Raw genomic sequence first — 25000 nt, forward strand, 5'->3', positions numbered from 1 at the left:
TTGAGACACTTGTCATTTAGGGCTATATAAATAAACATGCTATCTGTGTTGGCCCTGCGATGAGGTGGCGACTTGTCCAGGGTGTACTCCACCTTCCGCCCGATTGTAGCTGAGATAGGCTCCAGCGCCCCCCGCAACCCCGAAGGGAATAAGCGGTAGAAAATGGATGGATGATTGATTGATTGATTGATGAAATATCTTGTCTTTGCAGTCTATTCAATTGAATATAAGTTAAAAAGGATTTGTTGTATTCTCTTTTTATTTACCATTTACACAACCTGACAACTTCACTGCTTTTGGCTTTTGTAAAATATTGTGGAAACTTGGTGATGCCCAAAAAATGCCACTCCATTTCAACTTAAAAACAACATAATGTGACCATGACCATTGCAGTGTTCTTATTATTATTTACACAGAAAGATTTTGTAAATGTTTTTTTACATACGTTCATTGTTTCCAAACAGTGTCTGTAACAGGGCAGTAAAACGGCTGATCAAACAAAACAGAAGTCATGGTCATGGACCCACTAGCTCTCCAATCAGCTAAACAGACTCAATAACTCCACGCTGACGTTTTGGTGAATTTACAATACAAAAATAAAGGCTTTGTCATACCATAGCAGGTACAAACATGCATGAAAACACTCCTACAGACATCACACATGGGACACTTTAGTAAGTAAGAGTTGTTTTAGTTATATTGTAAAACTTACAAACGTTGCTTGGAGTCATGAATTAAAAATCCATACGAGTAGAAAACGCTATGGAAGGCTAGAAGACTGAATGGCACTTGTACTTCCGGTTGAAAGCACTAAAAGGAAGGTAACCTGCAATGAGAGAACTCATCCAAAAGGTGGAGCCAGAGCACTTACAATAACACAACTTTTCAGTGTCTTTGCTTTTTCTAAACTATTTGCATCATGGCCGTCAGCAAAGACAAACACCACAAACTAACCGCACCATTTTATAAGCCGTACGGTTCAAAGTGTAGGAAAATGTAGTGGTTTAAAGTCCGGATTTTACGGTCGGTCATGCCACATTAAAATTGTGGGAATGGCCACCGTAAAATGACATGGCGAACTACATTAGAATTATGTGGCCTGCCACATTAAAATTGTGGGAAGGGCCACCATAAAATTACATGGCAAACCACATTAGAATTATGTGGCCTGCGACCTTAAAATTGGGGGAAGGGCCACAATAAAGGGTTGTGGCGGATCACATTAGAATTATGTAGCGTGCCACGTTAAATTGTGGGAAGGGCCACCATAAAATTATATGGCAAACCACATTAGAATTATGTGGCGTGCCACCTTAAAATTGTGAGAAGAGCCACCATAAAATTATATGGCAAACCACATTAGAATTATGTGGCGTGCCACCTTAAAATTGTGGGAAAGTCTGGCTTAAAAATTACATGGCAAACCACATTAGAATTATGTGGCCTGCCACATTAAAATTGTGGGAATGGCCACATTAAAGGGTTATGGCGGACCACATTAGAATTATGTGGCGTACCACCTTAAAATTGTGGGAATGGCCATCATAAAATTATATGGCGGACCACATTAGAATTATGTGGCCTGCCGCCTTAAAATTGTGGGAAGGGCGACATTAAAGGGTTATGGCGGATCACTTTAGAATAATGTGGCCTGCCACATTAAAATTGTGGGAAGGGCCACATTAAAGGGTTATGGCGGACCACATTAGAATTATGTGGCGTACTACCTTAAAATTGTGGGAATGGCGACCATAAAATTACATGGCGGACCACATTAGAATTATGTGGCCTGCCATTTTAAAATTGTGGGAAGGGCCACCACAAAACGATATGGCGGACTACCTTAGAATTATGTGGCATGCCACCTTAAAATTGTGGGAAGGGCCAACATAAAATGAAATGGTGGACCACCTTAGAATTATCTGGTGTGTCACGTTAAAATTGTGGGAAGGGCCACAATAAAATTATATAGTGAACCACGTTTGAATTATGTGGCGTGCCACCTTAAAATTGTGGGAAGGGCCACCATAAAATAATATGACGGACCACATTAGAATTATGTGGCACGTCACCTTAGAATTATTTGACGGGTGGTGGGGAACATTCAAATGATGACTTTGACACCTGTACTACAGGGCATGCTCCAATAAAAGTATTTGGCCCCTGGGTTATGAGTTGACACCTGTACTACAGGGCATGCTCCAATAAAAGTATTTGGCCCCTGGGTTATGAGTTGACACCTGTACTACAGGGCATGCTCCAATAAAAGTATTTGGCCCCTGGGTTATGAGTTGACACCTGTACTACAGGGCGTCCTCCAATAAAAGTATTTGGCCCCTGGGTTATGAGTTGACACCTGTACCACAGGTACACAACTACACAAGTCAACTTGTGACTGACATTTGTCTGCAGCTCTTCTTGGCTGCAATGTCCTTCGTTTACTTCTCCAAGGCCTTTGGAGGCGCCTACATGAAGAGTTCTATCACACAGATAGAGAGACGCTTCGACATCCCCAGCTCACTCATCGGGGTCATTGACGGCAGCTTTGAAATGGGTTAGTGTCATTTTCATCTTTGAAATGGGTTAGTGTCATTTGTAAGGTTTGAAATGGGTTAGTGTCATTTTTAATGTGCCCACTGACTTATTGATCATAAACACGTCTCCTTCTGCAGGCAACCTTCTGGTCATAGCCTTTGTCAGCTACTTCGGTGCCAAGCTCCATCGCCCCAGACTGATCGGTATGGGCTGTTTGGTCATGGCAGCTGGATGTCTCCTCATCTCGCTGCCTCACTTCCTGCAGGGCCTGTGGGTGCACTTCCATCATCATCTCAGCAAACATGAGGGGAAGTCATGATGCGTGTGTTTCAGGTATAAATACGAAAGCAGTGTGACGCACGGTGGTGACGTGAACAGCACCGAGAGCATCCTGCCCTGTTTGTCCAACCACACGGTGCAGGATGAGGAGGATCTAGCAGCCATTGCAGGTACACCTCCACAGGAGGAGGATCTAGCAGCCATTGCAGGTACACCTACACAGGAGGAGGATCTAGCAGCCATTGCAGGTACACCTACACTGGAGGAGGATCTAGCAGCCATTGCAGGTACACCTACACTGGAGGAGGATCTAGCAGCCATTGCAGGTACACCTACACTGGAGGAGACGTTAAAACAACTTCCGCCCACTCAGATTGTGAAAAAGCAGCAGGTTCGTCCATGTGGGTCTATGTGTTACTGGGAAACATGCTGCGTGGGATTGGAGAGACCCCCATTATGCCTCTGGGGGTTTCCTACCTGGATGACTTCTCCAGAGAAGAGAACACTGCTTTCTATTTGGGTTTGTTCTCATCCACTATCATTATTTCTTCATTTAAATGGCCTGTGACTGTTACTTGTTGTTATCCACACATATTTCTACTTATTTGCTTTTTTCCCCTGGTTTCACTGCCGTTGCCAAAATGACAATACGACTAATGACAGTGAAACCTGGAGAGGCGTAATTGGGAAGAATGGCCGCCCGGATCTGAACCCGAGTGGTGTTTAGTTATTGGACTTTTGTGCTCGTCACAGATTGTCCATAACAAACACCATGTTTAAACATAAGGGTGTCCATATGTGCTCTTGGCACCCGGACACACTTGGCCACGGTTCCATGATGGACTTTGTAGTTGCGTCATCGGATTTGCGGTCTCATGTTTTGGACACTCGGGTGAAGAGAGGGGCGCAGCTTTCTACCCATCACCACCTGGTGGTGAGCTGGCTGAGATGGTGGGGGAGGATGCCAGACAGACCTGGCAGGCCCAAACGCATTGTGAGGGTCTGTTGGGAACGTCTAGCAGAGTCTCCTGTCAGAGAAAGTTTCAATTCCCACCTCCGGAAAAACTTTGAACATGTCACGAGGGAGGTGCTGGACATTGAGTCCGAGTGGACCATGTTCCGCACCTCTATTGTCGAGGCGGCCAATTGGAGCTGTGGTCGCAAGGTGGTTGGTGCCTGTCGTGGCGGTAATCCTAGAACCTGCTGGTGGACATCAGCGGTGAGGGATGCCGTCAAGCTGAAGAAAGAGTCCTATCGGGTCCTTTTGGCGCATGGGGCTCCTGGGGAGGTGGACAGGTGCCGACAGGCCAAGCGGTGTGTGGCTTCAGCGGTCGCGGGGGCAGAAACTCGGACATGGGAGGAGTTCGGGGAAGCCATGGAAAACGACTTCCAGGCGGCTTCGAAGCGACTCTGGACCACCATTCAACACCGTGTATGGTGAGGATGGTGTTCTGCTGACCTCTACTGCGGATGTTGTGGATCAGTGGAAGGAATACTTCGAAAACCTCCTCAATCCCTGAGTAGTGTGGTACCCCTGTAATTAGCACACACCCTCTGGTCCCCCTTTTTGAATAGGGGAACCACCACCCCAGTCTGCCACTCCCTAGGCACTGTCCCAGACTTCCACGCAATGTTGAAAAGGCATATCAACCAAGACAGCCCTTCAACACCCAGAGCCTTCAGCATTTCTGGACTGATCTCTTCAATCCCCGGAGTTTTGCCAGTGTGGAGTTGTCTAACTACCTCAGTGACTTCACTCCGAGAGATCAACGTCGATCCCCCATCATACTCAGGCTCCGCTCCTGTCAGGGAGGGTGTGTTTGATGCAGTTGGTTTCAGGAGTTCCTCAAAGTGCTCTTTCCAATGCCCTACGACTTCCTCACTTGAAGTCAGCAGAGTCCCATCCCTGCTATACACAGCTTGGATGGTTCCCTGCTTCCCGCTCCTGAGGTGCCGTATGGTCTTCCAGAACAACTTTGGTGCCGCCCGATACCCCTTCTCCTTGGATTCCCCGAATCGCTCCCACACCCTCTGCTTAGCCTCGTCCACAGCCACAGCCGCTGCCCTTCGGGCCTGTCGGTACCTTGCAACTGCCTCTGGAGTCCCCCGGTAGGACTCCTTCTTCAGTCGGATGGCTTCCCTGACCACCGCTGTCCACCAGGGTGTGAGAGGGTTACCGCCCCTTGAGGCACCTAAGACCTTCTGGCCACAGCTCGCAGCTGCAGCTTTAGCAATAGAGGCTTTGAACATTGCCCATTCCTGTTCAATATCCCCAACCTCCACAGGGATGGCAGAGAAGTCCCACCGGAGGTGGGAGTTGAAGTCCTTCCGGACAGAGGACACCTCGCCAGGTCTGTCCAGAGGTTTCCCCCACCATCTAACCCAACTCACCACCAGATGGTGATCAGTTGACAGTTCAGCCCCTCTCTTCACCCGAGTGTCCAAAACATACGGCCTCAGATCAGCTGATACGATTACAATCGATCATTGATCTTTGGCCTAGGGTGATCTGGTACCAGGTACACCTATGAGCATCCTTATGCTTGAACATGGTGTTTGTTATCGCAAGTCCATGACTAGTACAGAAGTCCAATAACAATTCACCACTCAGGTGCAGATCAGGGAGACCGTTCCTCCCAATCACGCCAATCCAAGTATCACTGTCATTGCCCACTTGCGCATTGAAGTCCCCCAGCAAGACTATGGAATCCTAGGCCGGCGCCCCATACAGGACCCCATGCATGGCATCCAAGAAGGCCGACTACTCTGAACTCTTGTTTGGTGCGTACGCACAAACAACAGTCAGAGTTTTCCCCCCTCCAACCCTAAGGCGAAGGGAGGCGACCCTCTTGTCCACTGGGGTGAACTCCAATGTACAGGCACTCAGCCGGGTACTCCTGAGTATCCCACACCCGCCTGGGCCCTCACACCCTGAGCAACTCCAGAAGTGAACAAGGTCCATCCCTTGTCCAGGAGTGTGGTTTCAGAGCCCTTGCTATGCATAGAGGTAAGCCGCACCAGATCCAACCGGTAGCGCTCTACCTCCCGCACCAGCTCAGGCTCCTTCCCCACCAGCGTAGGGACATTCCACGTCCCAAAAGTCAGCCTCTCCTGCCCCGAATTGGTCCGTCTGGAGCCTCCACTTTCACTGCTATCCACTATATATATATATATATATATATATATATATATATATATATATATATAAACTCTCTGGAATATAAGACCATTGGTCTATTTGAGACTTTTTTCTGGTGGGAAAGACGACTCCTATAGTGTCCCATGATTCAACTACAGCCCTCCGAGTTACAGGTGTGTGAGTGGCAGGAAGAAAAGCTCTGACGAGCATGCGGAGTATAAATCTCAGGACCTAAACTCTTTAGAAGATAAATTGGTCTTTTTGGGACTTTTCTTTCTGGTAAGAAAGGTACCGAATACATATTCAAATATAAGACGACTCCTGTAGCTGCACCATGTTGCAACTGCAGCCCTCCAGCTCACAAATGCACATGTGAGTGGCAGGAAAAAAAAGCTTTGGCTTTGTTGAGGGGTATAAATCTCGAGACCTAAACTTTGTAGAATATACGACGCCCTGTCTATGTATAGGTGTGCAGTAGCATAAGTGTAAGTGTAATATTCCCATCCATGTTTTTTGTCTCCTTTGCATCCAGCCTGCATCCATACGGTGGGAATCCTGGGGCCCATGTTTGGCTACATGATGGGGTCCTATCTGGCCAAGATCTATGTGGACGTTGGCTTTGTGGATTTAGGTGCGTAAGCCACGCACCATGAATGCCCTAATCTTAACTGTTCTGTCCTTTTTGGTGTGGCCAATAAAAACAATGAGTTAATGATGGCTTACAGAGGTTGATCATCTTGCAAGAAGGATCCATAAACCAGTGCCTCTTCTTCATCTTAGACCGTGTGACCATCAACTACAAGGACTCCCGCTGGGTGGGGGCCTGGTGGCTGGGCTTCATTGTGACCGCCACTATTATCTTGCTCTCCAGCATCCCCTTCTGGTTCCTGCCCAAGTCTCTTCCCAAGCAGGGGAAGGGGAAGAGGGACCGAGGCACAGAGTCTGATCCAGGGACAGAGCAGGGTCATTTCCTCCCAGAGATCAACCAAGAGAAGGAGACTCCAGTTACCTTCCAGGAGCTGGCAAAAGGTGACAGAACACTTGCCCTTTATATTTTGTCCAACCTTAAGATTGACTATACACACGTACTCCTGGGACCCAAAAGGGGCCCGCTCATAAAAGTGTCACATTCATATATATTTTTTACTTTCAAAGCTTGAAATCTTTTAAAAACTTCAGCTCAATCTGTTGATATAAAGCGTTTGTTACTTCCATCCATCCATCCATTTTCTACCGCTTGTCCCTCTCGGGGTCGCGGGGGGTTCTGAAGCTTGCTTTTCTTACAAAAGCCCAAAAGCGGTGAAGTTGTCACGTTGTGTAAATGGTAAATAAAAAGAGAATACAATAAATCCTTTTCAACTTATATTCAATTGAATAGACTGCAAAGACAAAATATTTCATGTTCACACTGAAACATTTTGTTATTTTTTGCAAATAATCATGAATTTAGTGGCAGAAACACATTGTCAAAAAAAAGTTGTCCCAGGGGCATTTTTACACTCAGTAAAAGTTTGGGAACTGAGGAGACACATTTTTGAAGTGGAATTCTTTCCCATTCTTGCTTGATGTACAGCTTAAGTTGTTCAACAGTCTCCCTTCTCATATTTTAGCCTTCACACATTTTCAATGTCTGGACTACAGGCAGGCCAGTCTAGTTCCCGCACTCTTTTACTATGAAGCCACGTTGTTTTAACACCTGGCTTGGCATTGTCTTGCTGGAATAAGAAGGGGCGTCCATGAAAAAGACAATCTGGATCGTTCTTTTTCTCTTTGTTCAGGAGGACACGACGTCCACAATTTCCAAAAACAATTTGAAATGTGGACTCGTCAGACCACAGAACACTTTCCCACTTTGCATCAGTCCATCTTAGATGAGCTGGGGCCCAGCGAAGCGTTTCTGGGTGTTGTTGATAAATGGCTTTGGCTTTGCATAGTAGAGTTTTAACTTGCACTTACAGATGTAGCGACCAACTGTAGTTATTGACAGTAGTTTTCTGAAGTGCTCCTGAGCCCATGTGGTGATATCCTTTACACACTGATGTCGCTTTTTGATGCAGTACCGCCTGAGGGATCCATGGTCCGTAATATCATCGCTTACGTGCAGTGATTTCTCCAGATTCTCTGAACCTTTTGATGATATTACAGAGCGTAGATGGTGAAATCCCTAAGTTGAGAAATGTTGTTCTTAAACAATTTGCTCAGGCATTTGTTGACAAAGTGGTGACCCTCGCCCCGTCCTTGTTTGTGAATGACTGAGCATTTCATGGAAGCTGCTTTTATACCCAATCATGGCACCCACCTGTTCCCAATTAGCCTGTTCACCTGTGGGATGTTCCAAATAAGTCTTTGATGAGCATTCCTCAACTCCTCAAATTTACCAGTGTGAACATTGAGTATCTTGTCTTTGCAGTCTATTCAATTGAATATAAGTTGAAAAGGATTTGCAAATCATTTATTCTCTTTTTATTTACAATTTACACAACGTGACAACTTCACTGCTTTTGTACTTTGCCTTTTTGTCAAAAATAGAATTTTTTTTTTTAAATAATGGGAAAATGCAAAATATACAATATTTCAAGAAAAAATAAAAATGTTGCTATCCATCCATTTTCTACCGCTTGTCCCTTTCGGGGTAGCAGGGGGTGCTGGAGGATATATATATATATATATATATATATATATATATATATATATATATATATATATATATATATATATATATATATATATATATATATATATATATATATATATATAACTGACCACAGCAACCGCCCAGAACAAGAGCCAGTAACCATCTCAATGGCAGACATCCAGGAAACAGTGTCAAAGATGAAGAGCTGGACAGCACCAGGCCCCGATATGATACATACGTACTGGCTGAAAAAGCTAACTGCACTACATGGATGCCTAGCAGTACAGATGAACCAGCTGCTGAGGGATGGAACCCACCCAGAATGGCTAACCCAGGGCAGGACAGTCCTAATCATGAAAGACCCCCAGAAGGGACCCATCCCATCCAACTATCGGCCAATTATCTGTCTCTGCACAACATGGAAGACCCTGCCAGGCATCCATCCCATCCATCCATTTTCTACCGCTTATTCCCTTCGGGGTCGCGGGGGGCGCTGGAGCCTATCTCAGCATCATTGCAGCAAAAATGAGTAAGCATGTGGCTCAATACATGAGTGAGGCACTGAAAGGAATTGGCAGTAGTACCAGAGGAGCCAAGCACCAGCTACTGGTTTATAAAAGAGTCGCCCGAGACTGTAAGAAGAGACAGACCAACCTGTGCACTGCCTGGATTGACTACAAGGAAGCCTACGACTCAATGCCGCACACATGGATACTGGAATGTCTGGAACTGTATTAGATCAACAGGAACCTAAGGGCCTTCATCCAGAACTCGATGGAAATGTGGAAGACAACCCTAGAGGTCAATTCAAAGCCGATTGCCCAAGTCAACATATACCAAGGAGATGCGCTATCACCACTGCTGTTCTGCATAGGCCTGAACCCCCTCAGTCAGACCATTACGAAGAGAGGCAACGGGTACCGATTCCGTAGTTGGGCGACAATCAGCCACCTGCTCTATATGGATGACATTAAGCTGTATGCCAGGAGCCAGCGAGAAATTGACTCACTGATCCACACCACCAGGATCTACAGCGATGACATAGGGATGTCATTCGGATTGGACAAGTGTGGCCGGATGGTCTCAAAGAGAGACAAGATGATCAGGACTGAGGGGATTGACCTACCAGAGGGAAACATAGGTGATATCCAAGACAGCTACAAGTACCTTGGCATCCCACAGGCTAATGGAAACCATGAAGAGGCCACATGAAGTCAACCACAGCCAAATTCCTCCAGAGAGTAAGGCAGGTCCTAAAAAGTCAGCCGAATGGTAAGAACAAAGTCCGCGCCATCAACATATACGCACTACCAGTCATCACATACCCTGCTGGTATCATCAGCTGGCCAAAAGAGCAGATAGAAGCCACAGATATCAAGACAAGTAAGCTCCTCACCATGCACATAAGGTTCCACCCCAAGTCCAGCACCCTGAGGCTATACACTAAGCGGAAAGAGGGAGGCCGAGGGATAGTGAGCGTCAAAGCCACAGTCCAGGATGAAACATCGAAAATTCGAGAATACATCGAAAAAATGGCTCCGAAGGATGAACTGCTAAGTGAGTGTGTCAGGCAGCAGAACCCTGATGAGAATGCAGAGGAGGAGGAGCAGACCACCTGGACGGACAAGCCCCTACATGGCATGTACCACCGTTAGCTAGAGGAAGTGGCTGATATCAAGAAATCCTACCAGTGGCTGGAAAAGGCAGGACTGGCAGACAGCACAGAGGCACTAATCATGGCAGCACAAGAACAGACCATTAGCACAAGCGCCATAGAGGCCAGGATCTACCAGAGTAGATCAGACCCATGATGCAGACTATGCAAAGACAGTTCAGCACATAGTAGCATGATGTAAGATGCTAGCTGGATCAGCGTACATGGAGAGGCACAACCAAGTAGCTAGGATAGTATACAGGAACATCTGCAACCAGTATGGAATAGAAGTACCCAAATCCCAATGGGCCACACCACAGAAGTTGGCTGAGAACTATAGGGTCAAAGTTCTGTGGGACTTCAGCTTCCAGACTGACAAACAGCTCCTGGCTAACCAACCAGACATAGTGGTGGTGGACAAAGAGCAGAAATGGGTGGTGGTGATAGATGTGGCAATCCCAGCTGGGAAGGATCATGAGAAACTTGAGAAGTACCAAGGGTTGAAAGAGCAGCTGGAATGGATGTGGAAGGTCAGGGCTAGCGTGGGGGGCACTCAGAGCAGTAACCCCCAAACTGGGAGAGTGGCTCCAACAGATCCCAGGAACAACATCTGAAGCCTCAGTCCAGAAGAGCGCAGTCCGTGGAACAGCCAAGATACTGCGCAGAACCCTCAAACTTCCAGGCCTCTGGTCGAAGACCCGAGCTTGAGGACAACACAGATACCATGGTTGTCTGGCGCCATTTAGTGGTTAAGGAGCGCAATTACACAAAAACAATATTTTCTTGTTTTTCAATCAACAAGAAAAAGATTCATTTGGTTTTCATCATCGTAATATACTAGGATTGCAGTCTGTTAAAATAGCAGTTATAATGGGAGTCAAAGGGGCTGAAATGGGTCTTCAGAGAAAATGTGTGTACTTTATGTGTTTATCCTAGGAACTGTTTTTCTTAACCATTGTTGGGCGGCAAGTGCCCCCTAGAGGGCCGCCAAAACGTATTTGTTGTGGTCCGTCTGGGCCGCAGCGGTCCTCAGTTGTATTGCACTTTTCCACCACTTGGGGCAGTAATGACAATCTCAAACCAACAGAAGAAGACCGCAGCTAAAGTCATAGAGAAGTTTCTTAAGCGCAAAAAATATGACTTAAGTGTTGGAGCTGTGTTTTCATTCGCACTCAATTGTATTGACATTTAGTTAAGACACATATGTCTTAGGCCCTGTGATGAGGTGGCGACTTGTCCAGAGTGTACTCCGCCTTCCGCTCGAATGCAGTTGAGCTAGGCTCCAGCATCCCTGCGACCCGAAAGGTACAAGTGGTAGAAAATGGATGGATGGATGGACATATGTCTTATTGATTCAGTTCATTTACTTTAGCACAACATAATTCTATATCTTTTTTAATCAACTATTTATGAGTCCCTTCTTTTGCACTAAATTTGGTGAGTACTTATTTTTCCAATCAGCCTGACCTGAGCCTAAGTTTTATGTGTTGAATAAATCATTGTTATGTCTTGGCAAGAATGAGGACTCAGTTGCGACAGGGAACAATGGACGATAAACCAGAACTATACACACATGAGGGAGGGTGACACAGGTGGCAACAAGACAGGGGAAGACCAGGACTATATACACATGAGGGAGGGTGACACAGGTGGCAACAAGACAGGGGAAGACCAGGACTATATACACATGAGGGAGGGTGACACAGGTGGCAGCAAGACAGGGGAAGACCAGGACTATATACACATGAGGGAGGGTGAAACAGGTGGCAACAAGACAGGGGAAGACCAGGACTATACACACATGAGGGAGGGTGACACAGGTGGCAACAAGACAGGGGAAGACCAGGACTATATACACACGAGGGAGGGTGACACAGGTGGGCACAATCAGGAGAGACATCAGACCAGTGACACAGGAGGAAGGGCAAGTGGCCTGAAACGAGAGGAGAGTTAGACTTTCAACATAAAACAGGAAGTTCGTCAGACAACTCCAAAACAGGACTTCCCTCACCGCGGTGTGACAACAATAATCTTTGTCATTAACACAACATTTGACAAGGTTGTAACCTGCACGTAGGTTGGATATGGTAGAAGATCACTCATTCAGTCTTAGGGTTGAAGTGGGCCCCGGGCCCCTATGTAGTGGAAAAGTGAGGTTAAAAAGGTTAAGAACCCCTGCCCTAGGAACACAATGCAACTGAATAAAAACTCTTTCAGACTGCCAACCTTCAAACTGAACAATCTCATCCCAAAAAGGAATACGTCATATTTTGGGCATGATGGTGCACAAGGGCGAAGCCATTTGAAGGACCAGGTCTGACTTTGGGGGATTCGGGGTTTAATTATTAACCAGTTAATCCGTGGACCTGAGTAATGAGGCAATCTGGACCAAAGTTGAATGACCCACAAACATGACTTCCACTCAGGAAGGCAGTCATGTAACAGCATTTCTCCAAAACCAATGGATGATTGACTCCACCGTCTTAGACCACAACTTCCTGATAACCAGCGTCCTCTGCAATGGACATTTATGTTTGTACGCATGTCCACTACAGAGGACACTGGCTCTCAGGAGGTAGTAGCATTCAACAAGGAAGTATCCCGTATGTGATATAGTAATCTTATATCAGGTGTGTGTTGACCCCTGCAGACTTTCTGCCGTCTCTGAAGAGACTCTTCAGGAACAGCATCTACACGCTGATGATCCTCACCTACCTGGTGTCCGTCAACGGCTTCATGGGCATGATCACCTTCAAGCCAAAGTTCTTGGAGCAGATCTACGGCCAGGCCGCCTCCAGGGCCATTTTCCTCATAGGTACTACACTAACACACGGATGTTGTTGGAAGGAAGTCTGCCTGTTGGAGATAACGTGTGTGTGTCGCCTTTACATGTGCCTGTGGGAGATAATGTGGAGAACATACCTTTATATGTGCCTGTGGGAGATAATGTGTAGAACATACCTTTATATGTGCCTGTGGGAGATAATGTGTAGAACATGCCTTTATATGTGCCTGTGGGAGATAATGTGGAGAACATACCTTTATATGTGCCTGTGGGAGATAATGTGTAGAACATGCCTTTATATGTGCCTGTGGGAGATAATGTGGAGAACATGCCTTTATATGTGCCTGTGGGAGATAATGTGTAGAACATGCCTTTATATGTGCCTGTGGGAGATAATGTGGAGAACATGCCTTTATATGTGCCTGTGGGAGATAATGTGTAGAACATGCCTTTATATGTGCCTGTGGGAGATCATGTGGAGAACATGCCTTTATATGTGCCTGTGGGAGATAATGTGTAGAACATACCTTTATATGTGCCTGTGGGAGATAATGTGTAGAACATGCCTTTATATGTGCCTGTGGGAGAAAATGTGTAGAACATACTTTTATATGTGCCTGTGGGAGATAATGTGGAGAACATGCCTTTATATGTGCCTGTGGGAGATAATGTGGAGAACATGCCTTTATATGTGCCTGTGGGAGATAATGTGTAGAACATGCCTTTATATGTGCCTGTGGGAGATAATGTGTAGAACATACTTTTATATGTGCCTGTGGGAGATAATGTGGAGAACATGCCTTTATATGTGCCTGTGGGAGATAATGTGGAGAACATGCCTTTATATGTGCCTGTGGGAGATAATGTGGAGAACATACCTTTATATGTGCCTGTGGGAGATAACGTGGAGAACATACCTTTATATGTGCCTGTGGGAGATAATGTGTAGAACATACTTTTATATGTGCCTGTGGGAGATAATGTGGAGAACATGCCTTTATATGTGCCTGTGGGAGATAATGTGTAGAACATGCCTTTATATGTGCCTGTGGGAGATAATGTGGAGAACATACCTTTATATGTGCCTGTGGGAGATAACGTGGAGAACATACCTTTATATGTGCCTGTGGGAGATAATGTGGAGAACATGCCTTTATATGTGCCTGTGGGAGATAATGTGTAGAACATACCTTTATATGTGCCTGTGGGAGATAATGTAGAGAACATACCTTTATATGTGCCTGTGGGAGATAATGTGGAGAACATACCTTTATATGTGCCTGTGGGAGATAATGTGGAGAACATGCTTTATACACACTGCTTACTCGGGTGTATGGCAGGGGTCTCCAAGCGTGTTCCACCCAGAACCGCAAGCTGAAAAAAATGAAAGCATCCAGTGGCCATTTTGGTATTTTTTATTTTCAAACTCAGTACAATATATATAGTTGTTTTTTTTAACCTTTAAGGGAGGGGAGTCCTAACTTTTCCCACCAAGATCTATATTTGATGATGTTTTTCATTTTTAAAATACATATGAAGACAAAACACTGTGTCAGCTTTGTGACTAAGTCTACTTTGAGTCATTATCAGTCGGAACATTACACATTTGTTTCATTACATTCCCCATTGTTTGCTATTTTGTTCTTGTATTTTTACTATAGGCCTGTGAAACTTTGGGCACCACACGAGTCGATTCGATTCCATTTTTGGGGATAACGATTCGATTCTCGATTCAAAACCATTCTCGATTCAAAATCAATACTTTTTTAATAACATTGGGTGCCTCTCTCTAGGTCGTCCTCAGACGAGCCTTCCATCCTTGTCTCCAGTCATCCCGGTTCTCCATACATCTGGCCAGCTCGTTGGTGCTTTGTGCTCTCGCATCATTCTCGAGTACGTCCACATATGTCACAGTGGGACGTCCTCGTGACCGGTGCCCATGTGTTGGCTCCCACAGTACCAGTTTGCTTGCTGGCAGTTCCTGGGGTCTTTGGCAGTGTCCTGTTAGTCTCATTCTCCTGGCTGCTATTTTGTCTCTCACCCTGGGTATCCAGCATACAGATTCTCAATGGTAACATGTGTATTTTTGCTGATGTTGAGCTCTACACGTAGCATTCTGGTGTAGCACCCGTCTAGAGACTTCTGCAGGGTTAGCTTCAGGGTCCAGCATTCACTGCCATATAGGAGAACAGATTCTACAGTCGCGTAAAAGAAGCTGAGTTTTTATTTGTCGGGGGAGATTGTAGTTCCACACACTGGCCATGCCGTTCAGGGCCCCCCATGCAAGTGCCTTCCTCACTTTTAGAACCTGCTCTGTTGAGTTGACCCATGAGCCCAAGTACTTGAAGTCATTGACTTCCTTCAGAGCATGTTGTTGTGAGTGATGGGTGTTCCGCTTGGATGTTATAGGTGATCAACTCAGTTTTCTTGGCATTCAGCCGAAGGCCAACCTTGGCGCACTCTGACTCCACTCTGCTCAAGAGCTCCTGTGCTTGCTCCATGTGGTTGGAGAGCAGGCTGATGTCGTCCGCGTAGTAAAGGTCTGTCAAGACTACTGCAGGGTGTCTTATTGAACTCCTTGGTGTAATGGTAAGGCCAAGATCCTGCTCACGTCCATTGATGGCCTCCCTGAGCGCGTAGTCCAAGACTATGACAAAAAGAAAGGGGGCTAGGGTGTCTCCTTGCATTACCCCCGCCAGGATGTCAAACTCCTCACTTTCGCCATCTGGGGACACCACCTTGGCCCGTATTCCTGCGTACATTGCCTCTATTGCCCGGAGCAAGTTGGGAGGGAAACAGTTGGCCTTCAGGATCTTCATCATTGTGCCTCTGTGTATTGAGTCAAATGCCTTTTTAAAGTCAATAAAGCACAATACAGCCGTCAGGTTGTTCTTCTTCACCTCCTCGATTAGTCTCTTCAGGACCAGGATCTGGGCTAGTGTGGTCCTCTCCTCTCGAAAGCCATTTTGGTTTTCCCTCAGATGAGGGTCAATGACATGCCAGATGCAGTTCAGTATCATTCGATTGTAGACCTTTGCGGTGATACAGGTCAGGCTGATGCCCCGGCAGTTGTCTGGCTTCGAGAGGTCTCCAGATTTGAGCACTAGGATGATGTTGGAAAGAGACCACATGTCAGGCAGCTTGTTGCCTAGCAGGGCCAGGTTGCAAAACTCAAGGATGATGTTATCGAGACCACACTTCTTTACAACCTCTGGGTGTATAGATAGATAGATAGATAGATAGATAGATAGATAGTACTTTATTGATTCCTTCAGGAGAGTTCCCTCAGGAAAATTTAAATTCCAGCAGCAGTGTACAAAATTGAGATCGAATTTAAAAAGTAAAAAGTAAAAAGTAAATAATGGGGGTATAAATGGAAACAAAATAGAAAAATATTACAATAGAATAAAAATAAAAAGCAACAATGAGAATATAACAGTAAAATAAGAATATAACAAGAGAAACTAAGCAGTAGTGACCATGTTATGAAAAAGTATTGCACTGTTATTGTTTTGCATCCCCTTTCATCCTAGTACCCCCCCTACCACCCAGGGAGGAGTTGTACAGTCTAATGGCGTGTGGGACAAAGGAGTTTTTTAGTCTATTAGTCCTGCACTTGGGATGAAGCAGTCTAGCACTGAACAGGCTCCTCTGGCTACTGATAACGGTATGCAGAGGGTGACTGGCATCATCCAGGATGCTCACTAGTTTTTCCACAGTCCTCTTCTCTGCCACCATCATCAGTGAGTCCAGTTTTATTCCCATCCTAGAACCGGCCTGCCTGATCAGTTTCTCCAGTCTGGAGCTGTCCTTCTTAGATATACTGTCCCCCCAGCACACTACGATGTAGTACAGAACACTGGCAACCACAGACTGGTAGTACATCCACAAGAGTTTTTTTACAGATGTTGAAGGAGTGCAGCCTCCTCAGGAAGTACAGCCTGCTCTGTCCTTTCCTGTACAAGTGGTCCGTGTTAACAGTCTAGTCCAGCTTATTGTCCACCCACACCCCGAGGTACTTGAATGAGTCCACGGTCTGTACCTCGACTCCCTCGATCACAATAGGTTGTGACCTTGGACTCAACCTCCCAAAGTCAATGACCAGCTCCTTGGTCTTTGACTGATTGAGCTGCAAGAGGTTCCTGTGGCACCAGACAACAAAGTCCCTCACCAGCCTCCGAAACTCCTCCACTCTGCCGTCCCTGATGCACCCGACGATGGCTGTGTCATCCGCATATTTCTGGATGTGACACAGCTCTGAGTTGTAGCCGAAGTCAGCGGTGTACAGGGTGAAGAGAAGAGGGTGCAGCACCGTTCCCTGCGGTGCTCCGGTGCTGCTGATCACAGTGTCAGATGTGATGTCCTTCAGTCTGACGTACTGTGGCCTATCGGTGAGGTAGTCTGAAATCCAGGCAACCAGGCAGTATGCCATCCGGCCCAGCACTCTTACCCTCTCTCAGCGTTCTTTTCTCCTTAGCAAACTCAGTAATCGTGAAGGGGCCGTCCTGGATTATGAGGTCATGGAGGAATGATGGTATCTCTTCCTCCCCGCCATCTGATGGTGTTCCAAGCAGTTTTTGGAAATGGTTGTACCATGTCGCCACCCTCTCCTCAGGGCCGTGTCCCTTAGCCTGTCCCTCCTTGGTCCTCTTCCTTCCTGTCATCTCGTTAATGACCTTCCATGCTTCTCCATATTGCCTCTCTCCATGTGCATCCTGGACTCTCTGCACTCTCTCCATCAGTTCCACCCCCTTGATCTTATCATAGGTACTGAAGAGAAGCTGTTTGGCCTCATTCAGTATTCTACGTCTCTCCGCAGTAGGCTCACAAGTAGAGCAAAGCCATGCTTCTTCCACCTTGCCCCGTCCCGCTACGACCTCTGGGTGTTTAGACCACAGGGAGCTTCTGGTTTTCCTTTGCACGAGCACACACACTCTTGTTGCTTCCTCGTTGGCAGCAACAAATCGCCTGTATTCATTGCTAGGCTCTGCACCTTCGTCCATCTGCTGAAAGCGGCTCATAACCTCCTCCGTATACCTGGTTTGTAGGCCAGGGTCGGTTGAGAGTGCCTTCCAGTCATACCAGATCCTGGGGGCTGGCTTGGGGACCCTGAGGCTCAGTCGCACCCTCATGGAGACCACGCGGTGGTCAGACCCCACGGAGCTGAATGTTCTGTATGGCTCAGCATTTAGGATAGAGTTCCTCCACTTTTGCCTCACTAGGATGTAGTCTAGCTGACGTTGTGTACCTTAGGTTCGGTCTCTGAAAGTCAACCTCTTGCCTGTTCTTTTCTGGAACAAGGTGTTCACTGCCTGGAGCTGGTGTTCCATGAGAAGGGCAGTGAGGTATGCGCCATTGCGGTTGGTAGTGTCGTGATAAGGGAAGGGAGCATCCTCTGGTCCAATCTTAGCGTTGAAGTCGCCCAGGATTGCCAGGAAATTGTGCGCTGGAACATCCTGGACTGCTGTTGTGAAGTCCTCGTAGAACTTCTCCACCTCCTCAGATGGTGCCACGTTAGTGGGTGAGTACACGACTATGACCGTTGTTACTGGGTTGCCTGAGAATTCTGCGATAAGGATCCTGTTGGTGTGATGGTAAATCCAATGGAGAGCCTTACGCGCCAGAGAACCAAGCAATAGCCCTACGCCCCCTGTTGCCACCTGGGCCTCGTTTCGCCACGCTGATGCAGAGATGAACGTGCATCTCTCCACTCTGCGGTACAAGATCGGGTCACCAGTGTGCACTCTTCTGTGTTCCTGGATCTCCAGGATCTCCACTCCCCATTCCTCAGCAGCCTCGCTTCTTCTCTCGCTGTGCATGCGTTGAAGGTTCCCATAACGAATGGTCTTCGACAGCACATTGGACGGAGTGCTGTGATTGGACAGGACCCTCCCTGGGACACTCCTGTGGTCATGGTGCCCTCCAGAAGGAGGACCATCACCACCGTACGCCGCGATGTTACTAAGAAAACATTCTTTGTTAGTCAAAAATATCTTCCTGATTCCAGATACTTAAGGATCCTTGCTCAGGTTTCAGTTTTTGGGCGAAATGAAGAAATCAAAATGAGGGAAGAAAGTGAGAGAGGGCAAAAGGCTGGTCGGACATTGATTGGTCAGTCACACCAGGAAGTGGGCGGGGCTTACAGGGAAAGCAGACAAAAACGCTACTAAAAACTGCGTTATAGTTCAAACATATTCAAAGAAACAAAGACAATATTTTCACTGTCCAATGAAAATATATATATTTTTTAAATTATTAAAGTATTAAAAATATTATATGAAAATATACTACAATATTTAGAATTGTAAAAATTATTTGTTGAATTATTTTTGCGTTTTTTGCACAAATATATGGACATTTATGCCTTGTCTTGGACAGCAACAATATGGCAAACAGGCAGTTTGGAGACTAGCGTTCCATAACTAAGTGACTTCAACTAAATGTATATTTGATTTCCCCAGGTATACTCAACCTGCCAGCAGTGGCCTTGGGCATCATCACCGGAGGCTTCGTGCTGAAGCGCTTTAAGTTAGGCGTGGTCGGAGCAGCCAGGATGGCGCTGGGGACTTCTATCACCTCCTTTTGCTTGCTGGTGGTCCAAGTCTTCCTCCGCTGTGACAATGCCGAGGTGGCCGGCCTCACCGTGACTTACCAAGGGTGAGCAAGGCTGGGAATTCTTGTCTTACACCGCTATTTTTGTATGCAACTCTTGTGTGTGGATGCACCAGAATCCCTGAAGTGTCGTACGATGCGCAGACCTTGTTGTCCCAATGCAACACGGGCTGCTCCTGCTCCATGAAGCAGTGGGACCCCGTGTGCGCCTACAACGGCATGACCTACGCCTCACCCTGCCTGGCCGGGTGTCACACCTCCACCGGCACGGGCAAGGAGATGGTGAGCATCACCAACCTTGTTCTAAACACATCAACAAATGTATTCAAATAAATATACATTTCATTTATATTTATTTCATATTTTTGGAATATGCATTCATTTTTTTAAATGTAGATGATAATAAATATTTGTAACTGACATTTCGAACCGAACTACTTAATTAACTATATATTAGGCCCGCCATTTCATTTTATTTGGCCCTCGAAAGATTTGAATTAATATGTGTCAATAAAGTACTTATCATTTAAAAACATTTAGTAATTCAAATGAATATATGTACCTTTAGATATTTAAAATATATTTCTTTCATATTTTTTTAATATGCATTTTTTATTTATTTATTCAGATTATAATAAATATTTGTAACTTAAATGTCTGACTCAACTACTTAATTAACTTTATATTAGGACACAGGTGTCAGATCTGGTCCACAACCCTCAAAAGATTGGAAATGATATGTGTCAATAAAGTGCTTCATCATTAAAAATATATTAAGTAATTTTAGATATTTAAATTATATTTTTTATATTTTTGGAATGTGTATTAATTTTTTTAATTTAGATGATGATAAATATTTGTAAGTGAAATGTCTAACTCAACTACTTAATGAACTTAATATTAGGACATAGGTGTCAAACTCAAGGCACAGGGACCAGATCTGGTCCGCCACTTCATTTTATTTGGCTCCCAAATGATTGGAAATATAATGTGTCAATAAAGAATTTCATCATTTAAATTATATTTAGTAATTCAAATAAATATATGTAGTTTTTGATATTTAAAATAAATGTATTTTATATTTCTGGAATATGTATTTTTTTTATTTATTTAGATAATAAATATTTGAAATTGACATTTCTAACCCAACTACTTAATTAACTTTATATTAGGACACAGATCGGGCCCGCCATTTCATTTTATTTGGCCCTCGAAAGATTGGAAATAATATTTTTTAACAAAGTACTTCATCATTAAAAATTATAGTCAGTAATTTAAATAAATATATGTACTTTTAGATATTTTAAATATATGTATTTTATATTTTTGGAACATGTATTTAATTTTAAAAATTTAGATAATAAATATTTGAAACTGACATTTTTAACGGAACTACTTAATGAACTTGATATTAGGGCACAGGTATCAAAGTCTGGGGGCCAGATCTGGTCTGCAACTTCGTTTTATTTGGCCTTTAAAAGATTGGGAATAATATGTGTCAGTAAAGTACTTCATCACTAAAAAATATATTTAGTAATTCAAATAAATGTATGCACTTTTAGATACTTGAAATATATTTATTTATATTTTTGGAATATGATTTTCCTTTTTTTTATTTATTTAGATGACAATAAATAAAATACATTTTTGTACTGTTGAAGTAACAATTAAAACATTGATAACATAAAACCACAAGTTGATTCAATGTTATTGGAAAAAAATAAGATTAAAAAAAGTTACAACTAATTCATATTAAAATCAATTCACATCTGAATCGCGATTCTTATTCTCACCATTCTAAATCGAGTTATAATTTTCAAAAATGTATAAAACTACTCCCCTCTGAGCTGCCGCCTTATGGTGGTAGAGGAGTTTGTGTGTACCAATGATCCTAGGAGCTTTGTTGTCCGGGGGCTTCTATGCCCCCTGCTAGGGTCTCCCAAGACAAACAGGTCTTAGGTGAGGGATCAGACAAAGAGCAGCTCGAAGACTTCTATGGAATTACAAAAACCGAGACTCTGATTTCCCTTGCCCGGACACGGGTCACCGGGGCCCCCCTCTGGAGCCAGGCCTGGAGTTGGGGCACGATGGTGAGCGCCTGGTGGCCAGGCCTGTCCCCATGGGGCCCGGCCCAGCCGAAGAGGCAATGTGGGTCCCCCCTCCAATGGGCTCACCACTCATGGGAGGGGCAGAGAGGGCGGGAGCTGGGCGGCAGCCTAATGCAGGGCACTTGGTGGTCCGATCCTCGGCTACATAAGCTAGCTCTTGGGACGTGGAACGTCACCTCGCTGGGGGGGAAGGAGCCTGAACTAGTGCACGAGGTGGAGAAGTTCTGGCTAGATATAGTCAGACTCACTTCGACGCACAGCCGGAAGGCAAAGCTCTCAATTTACCGGTCGATCTACGTTCCCATCCTCACCTATGGTCATGAGCTTTGGGTCATGACTGAAAGGACAAGATCACGGGTACAAGCGGCCCAAATGAGTTTCCTCTCCCTTAGAGATAGGGTGAGAAGCTCTGTCATCCGGGAGGAGCTCAAAGTAAAGCCGCTGCTCCTCCACATGTAGAGGAGTCAGATGAGGTGGTTTGGGCATCTGGTCAGGATGCCACCAGGACGCCTCCCTAGGGAAGTGTTTAGGGCACGTCTGACCAGTAGGAGGCCACGGAAAGACCCAGGACACGTTGGGAAGACTATGTCTCCCGGCTGGCCTGGGAACGCCTCGGGAATCCCCCGGGAAGAACTGGACAAATTGGCTGGGGAGAGGAAAGTCTGGGATTTTCTGCTTAGGCTGCTGCCCCCGCGACCCCACCTCGGATAGGCGGAAGAAGATGGATGGATGATTAAAACTAAATGTATATATTTTCTGAGAATGACCTTTCAAAAAGATGTTTTTGGGCCATCTCAATGCAAGCAGAAACAGCTTTTCTAACTTGTTTGGAAAAGTTTCTTTTCATTATTATTATTAGGGCTGTCAGTCTTTGGCCACCATTCCATTAGTGGGGTCACCATTGCATTCCATTAGTGGGGTCACCATTCCATTCCATTAGTGGGGTCACCATTCCATTCAGAATCGATTCTCCATTCAAAATCAAAACTTTTTTCAATAACATTGGGTGCCAGTTCTATGACTAACTACAGAATAGACAAACAGCGGAAAAAACAATTATGTTTTACTTAAAAGAAAATTGGTTTTGTTTAATAAAATTCTACCCAAACGTTTAATAATTGAAAAAATGTATATAAAAACAAATACAAAAAACATTTTTTGTTTTTTGTTTTAATCATTTAAGAATCGTTATAGATAAGAATAGTAATTCATTAATTAAAATGCAACAAAATGTTGCTCTTATCTGTACTGTAAAGTTTAAATTTGAATGACAATAAAGGAAGTCAAAGTCTTCATCCAAACATGGATTTGTTTTTGACGCTCTTAATTATTATATCAAATAATACATTGTGAGAACCATGTTGAATGGAATCATCATCCCTGGAGTCAAAATGGGATCACGAGGTGCCCAAAGATTCAGGGCCCTTGTTAACATACTGGAGGAGTCGGCCCCAAGAGTTGGGCCCCGAGGTCAACAAAGTGAAGAAGAAATCCTCATTCAAAAGATGATTTCATGGGATTGAATACCCCGAACCAAGCTTATCCTCATACCAATATGTTAGTACTGCTACCAACATGTAGTACCAGACTTTTACATACTTTTCTAAATAAAGGGGACCACAACAAATGTCATTATTGTCTTTATTGTAACAACAAATGTTAGTGTACATGAAACATATGTTTATTATTGTCATTTAGTCCTTCAATAAAATGTTGAACATACTAGACAACTTGTCTTTCAGTAGTAAGTAAACAAACAAAGACTCCTAATTAGTCGTATGCAGTAACTGTCATGAAGTGGTGGTGACGAACCCCAACATGCAGAGATGACAGGCTTGGGACAAGAAAACATGCTTTTAATGTTCAAAAAAAGCAAGGAAAACACGAACCAGAAAGCAGGAAACAGCAAACAGCAAACAGGGACAGGAGTCAGGAGTCAAGAGTCAAGAGTCAAGAGTCAAGAGTCAAGAGTCAAGAGTCAAGAGTCAGGAGTCAGGAGTCAGGAGTCAGGAGTCAGGAGTCAGGAGTCAGGAGTCAAGAGTCAAGAGTCAAGAGTCAAGAGTCAAGAGTCAGGAGTCAGGAGTCAGGAGTCAGGAGTCAGGAGTCAAGAGTCAAGAGTCAAGAGTCAGGAGTCAGGAGTCAGGAGTCAGGAGTCAGGATCCAGGGAATAGCTGAGAAACAGGCAGTCCACAGCATACAGCAAACAATCCTCCAGCACTGAGTGGAGGGCAAGGCAGGTGTAAATAGCAGCTGACTGATTGACAGCAGGTGTGGCCAGGTGCCAATCAGTCGCAGCTGAGGGGAACAGCGCTAAGGGAGGCAAGCAGGAAACTGAACAAAAATAAGAGCGCTGACAGGAAATAAAACACAAACAGAGGGAAAACTAAAACTGTCAGTGACATATTGTGTCATTTATACACCTATTATTGTGTACACATTACAAAGGACAAACTGTAAAAATGAATTTTTAATCTACTTGTTCATTTACTGTTAATATCTGCTTATTTTCTGTTTGAACATGTTCTATCTACACTTCTGTTAAAATGTAATAATCACTTATTCTTTTCTTCCTTGATACTTGACATTAGTTTTGGATGATAGCACACATTTAGGTATGGATGTGATACCACGTAGTTACAGGATCATACATTGGTCATTGGTACTTTTTAGAGGCGGTATAGAAGTGAATATGACTGATTAGTATACCGGTACTATACTGGCACCATACAACCCTACCCCAAAGCGTAATGTACTGAACGGTCCTTCTCTCTGCTCCTAGTCGTTCCACAACTGTTCCTGTGTCAGCGCCGTCCTGAGTCCAGACCTGAACATGAGTCCAGACCTGAACACGTCCACGGTGTTGGGCCAGTGCCCCAGGAAGAGCGACTGTGAGCGGACCTTCCATATCTACATGGCAATATCCGTGGTGGGCTCCTTCATCTCCGCCTGCGGGGGCACGCCAGGATACATCGTGCTGCTCAGGTCGGCCATCTTGGACAGGGCACTCCATCAATGTGTGTTGCTGACTGAGACCACCTTTGATCACAGGTCCATCCAAAAAGACTTGAAGGCCCTGGCTCTAGGAATGCAGACGCTGATCGTGAGAGCTCTCGGTGAGTCGGCACAGCTTCTTTCATATGTGCAGCTATCTCATGCTTTTTTGACAGGCGGGATCCCTCCTCCCATTTATTTTGGAGCCCTGATCGACCGCACGTGTTTGAAGTGGGGCACCAAGCAGTGCGGAGGCCGCGGC

The 25000-nt window shown here is 45.1% G+C and overlaps 1 protein-coding gene across 1 annotated transcript in view; it reads left to right on the forward strand.

Moving 5' to 3' along the window:
* LOC133606966 (solute carrier organic anion transporter family member 1C1-like) overlaps nt 1–25000 on the forward strand; it is a 32933-nt gene that overhangs the window by 3852 nt on the left and 4081 nt on the right. Inside the window, exons 4-16 of the mRNA XM_072913134.1 lie at nt 2413–2554; nt 2673–2805; nt 2869–2984; nt 3024–3062; nt 3188–3334; nt 6486–6584; nt 6734–6982; nt 12893–13057; nt 19489–19684; nt 19756–19921; nt 24527–24729; nt 24796–24860; nt 24915–25000. The exon at nt 24915–25000 is cut by the window's right edge and continues 32 nt beyond it. Coding sequence (XP_072769235.1) covers nt 2413–2554; nt 2673–2805; nt 2869–2984; nt 3024–3062; nt 3188–3334; nt 6486–6584; nt 6734–6982; nt 12893–13057; nt 19489–19684; nt 19756–19921; nt 24527–24729; nt 24796–24860; nt 24915–25000 — 1806 coding nt within the window. The remainder of the gene's footprint in view (nt 1–2412; nt 2555–2672; nt 2806–2868; nt 2985–3023; nt 3063–3187; nt 3335–6485; nt 6585–6733; nt 6983–12892; nt 13058–19488; nt 19685–19755; nt 19922–24526; nt 24730–24795; nt 24861–24914) is intronic.

The sequence above is a fragment of the Nerophis lumbriciformis genome, linkage group LG05, assembly GCF_033978685.3.
Source record: "Nerophis lumbriciformis linkage group LG05, RoL_Nlum_v2.1, whole genome shotgun sequence".
Taxonomy (NCBI): Eukaryota; Metazoa; Chordata; class Actinopteri; order Syngnathiformes; family Syngnathidae; genus Nerophis; species Nerophis lumbriciformis.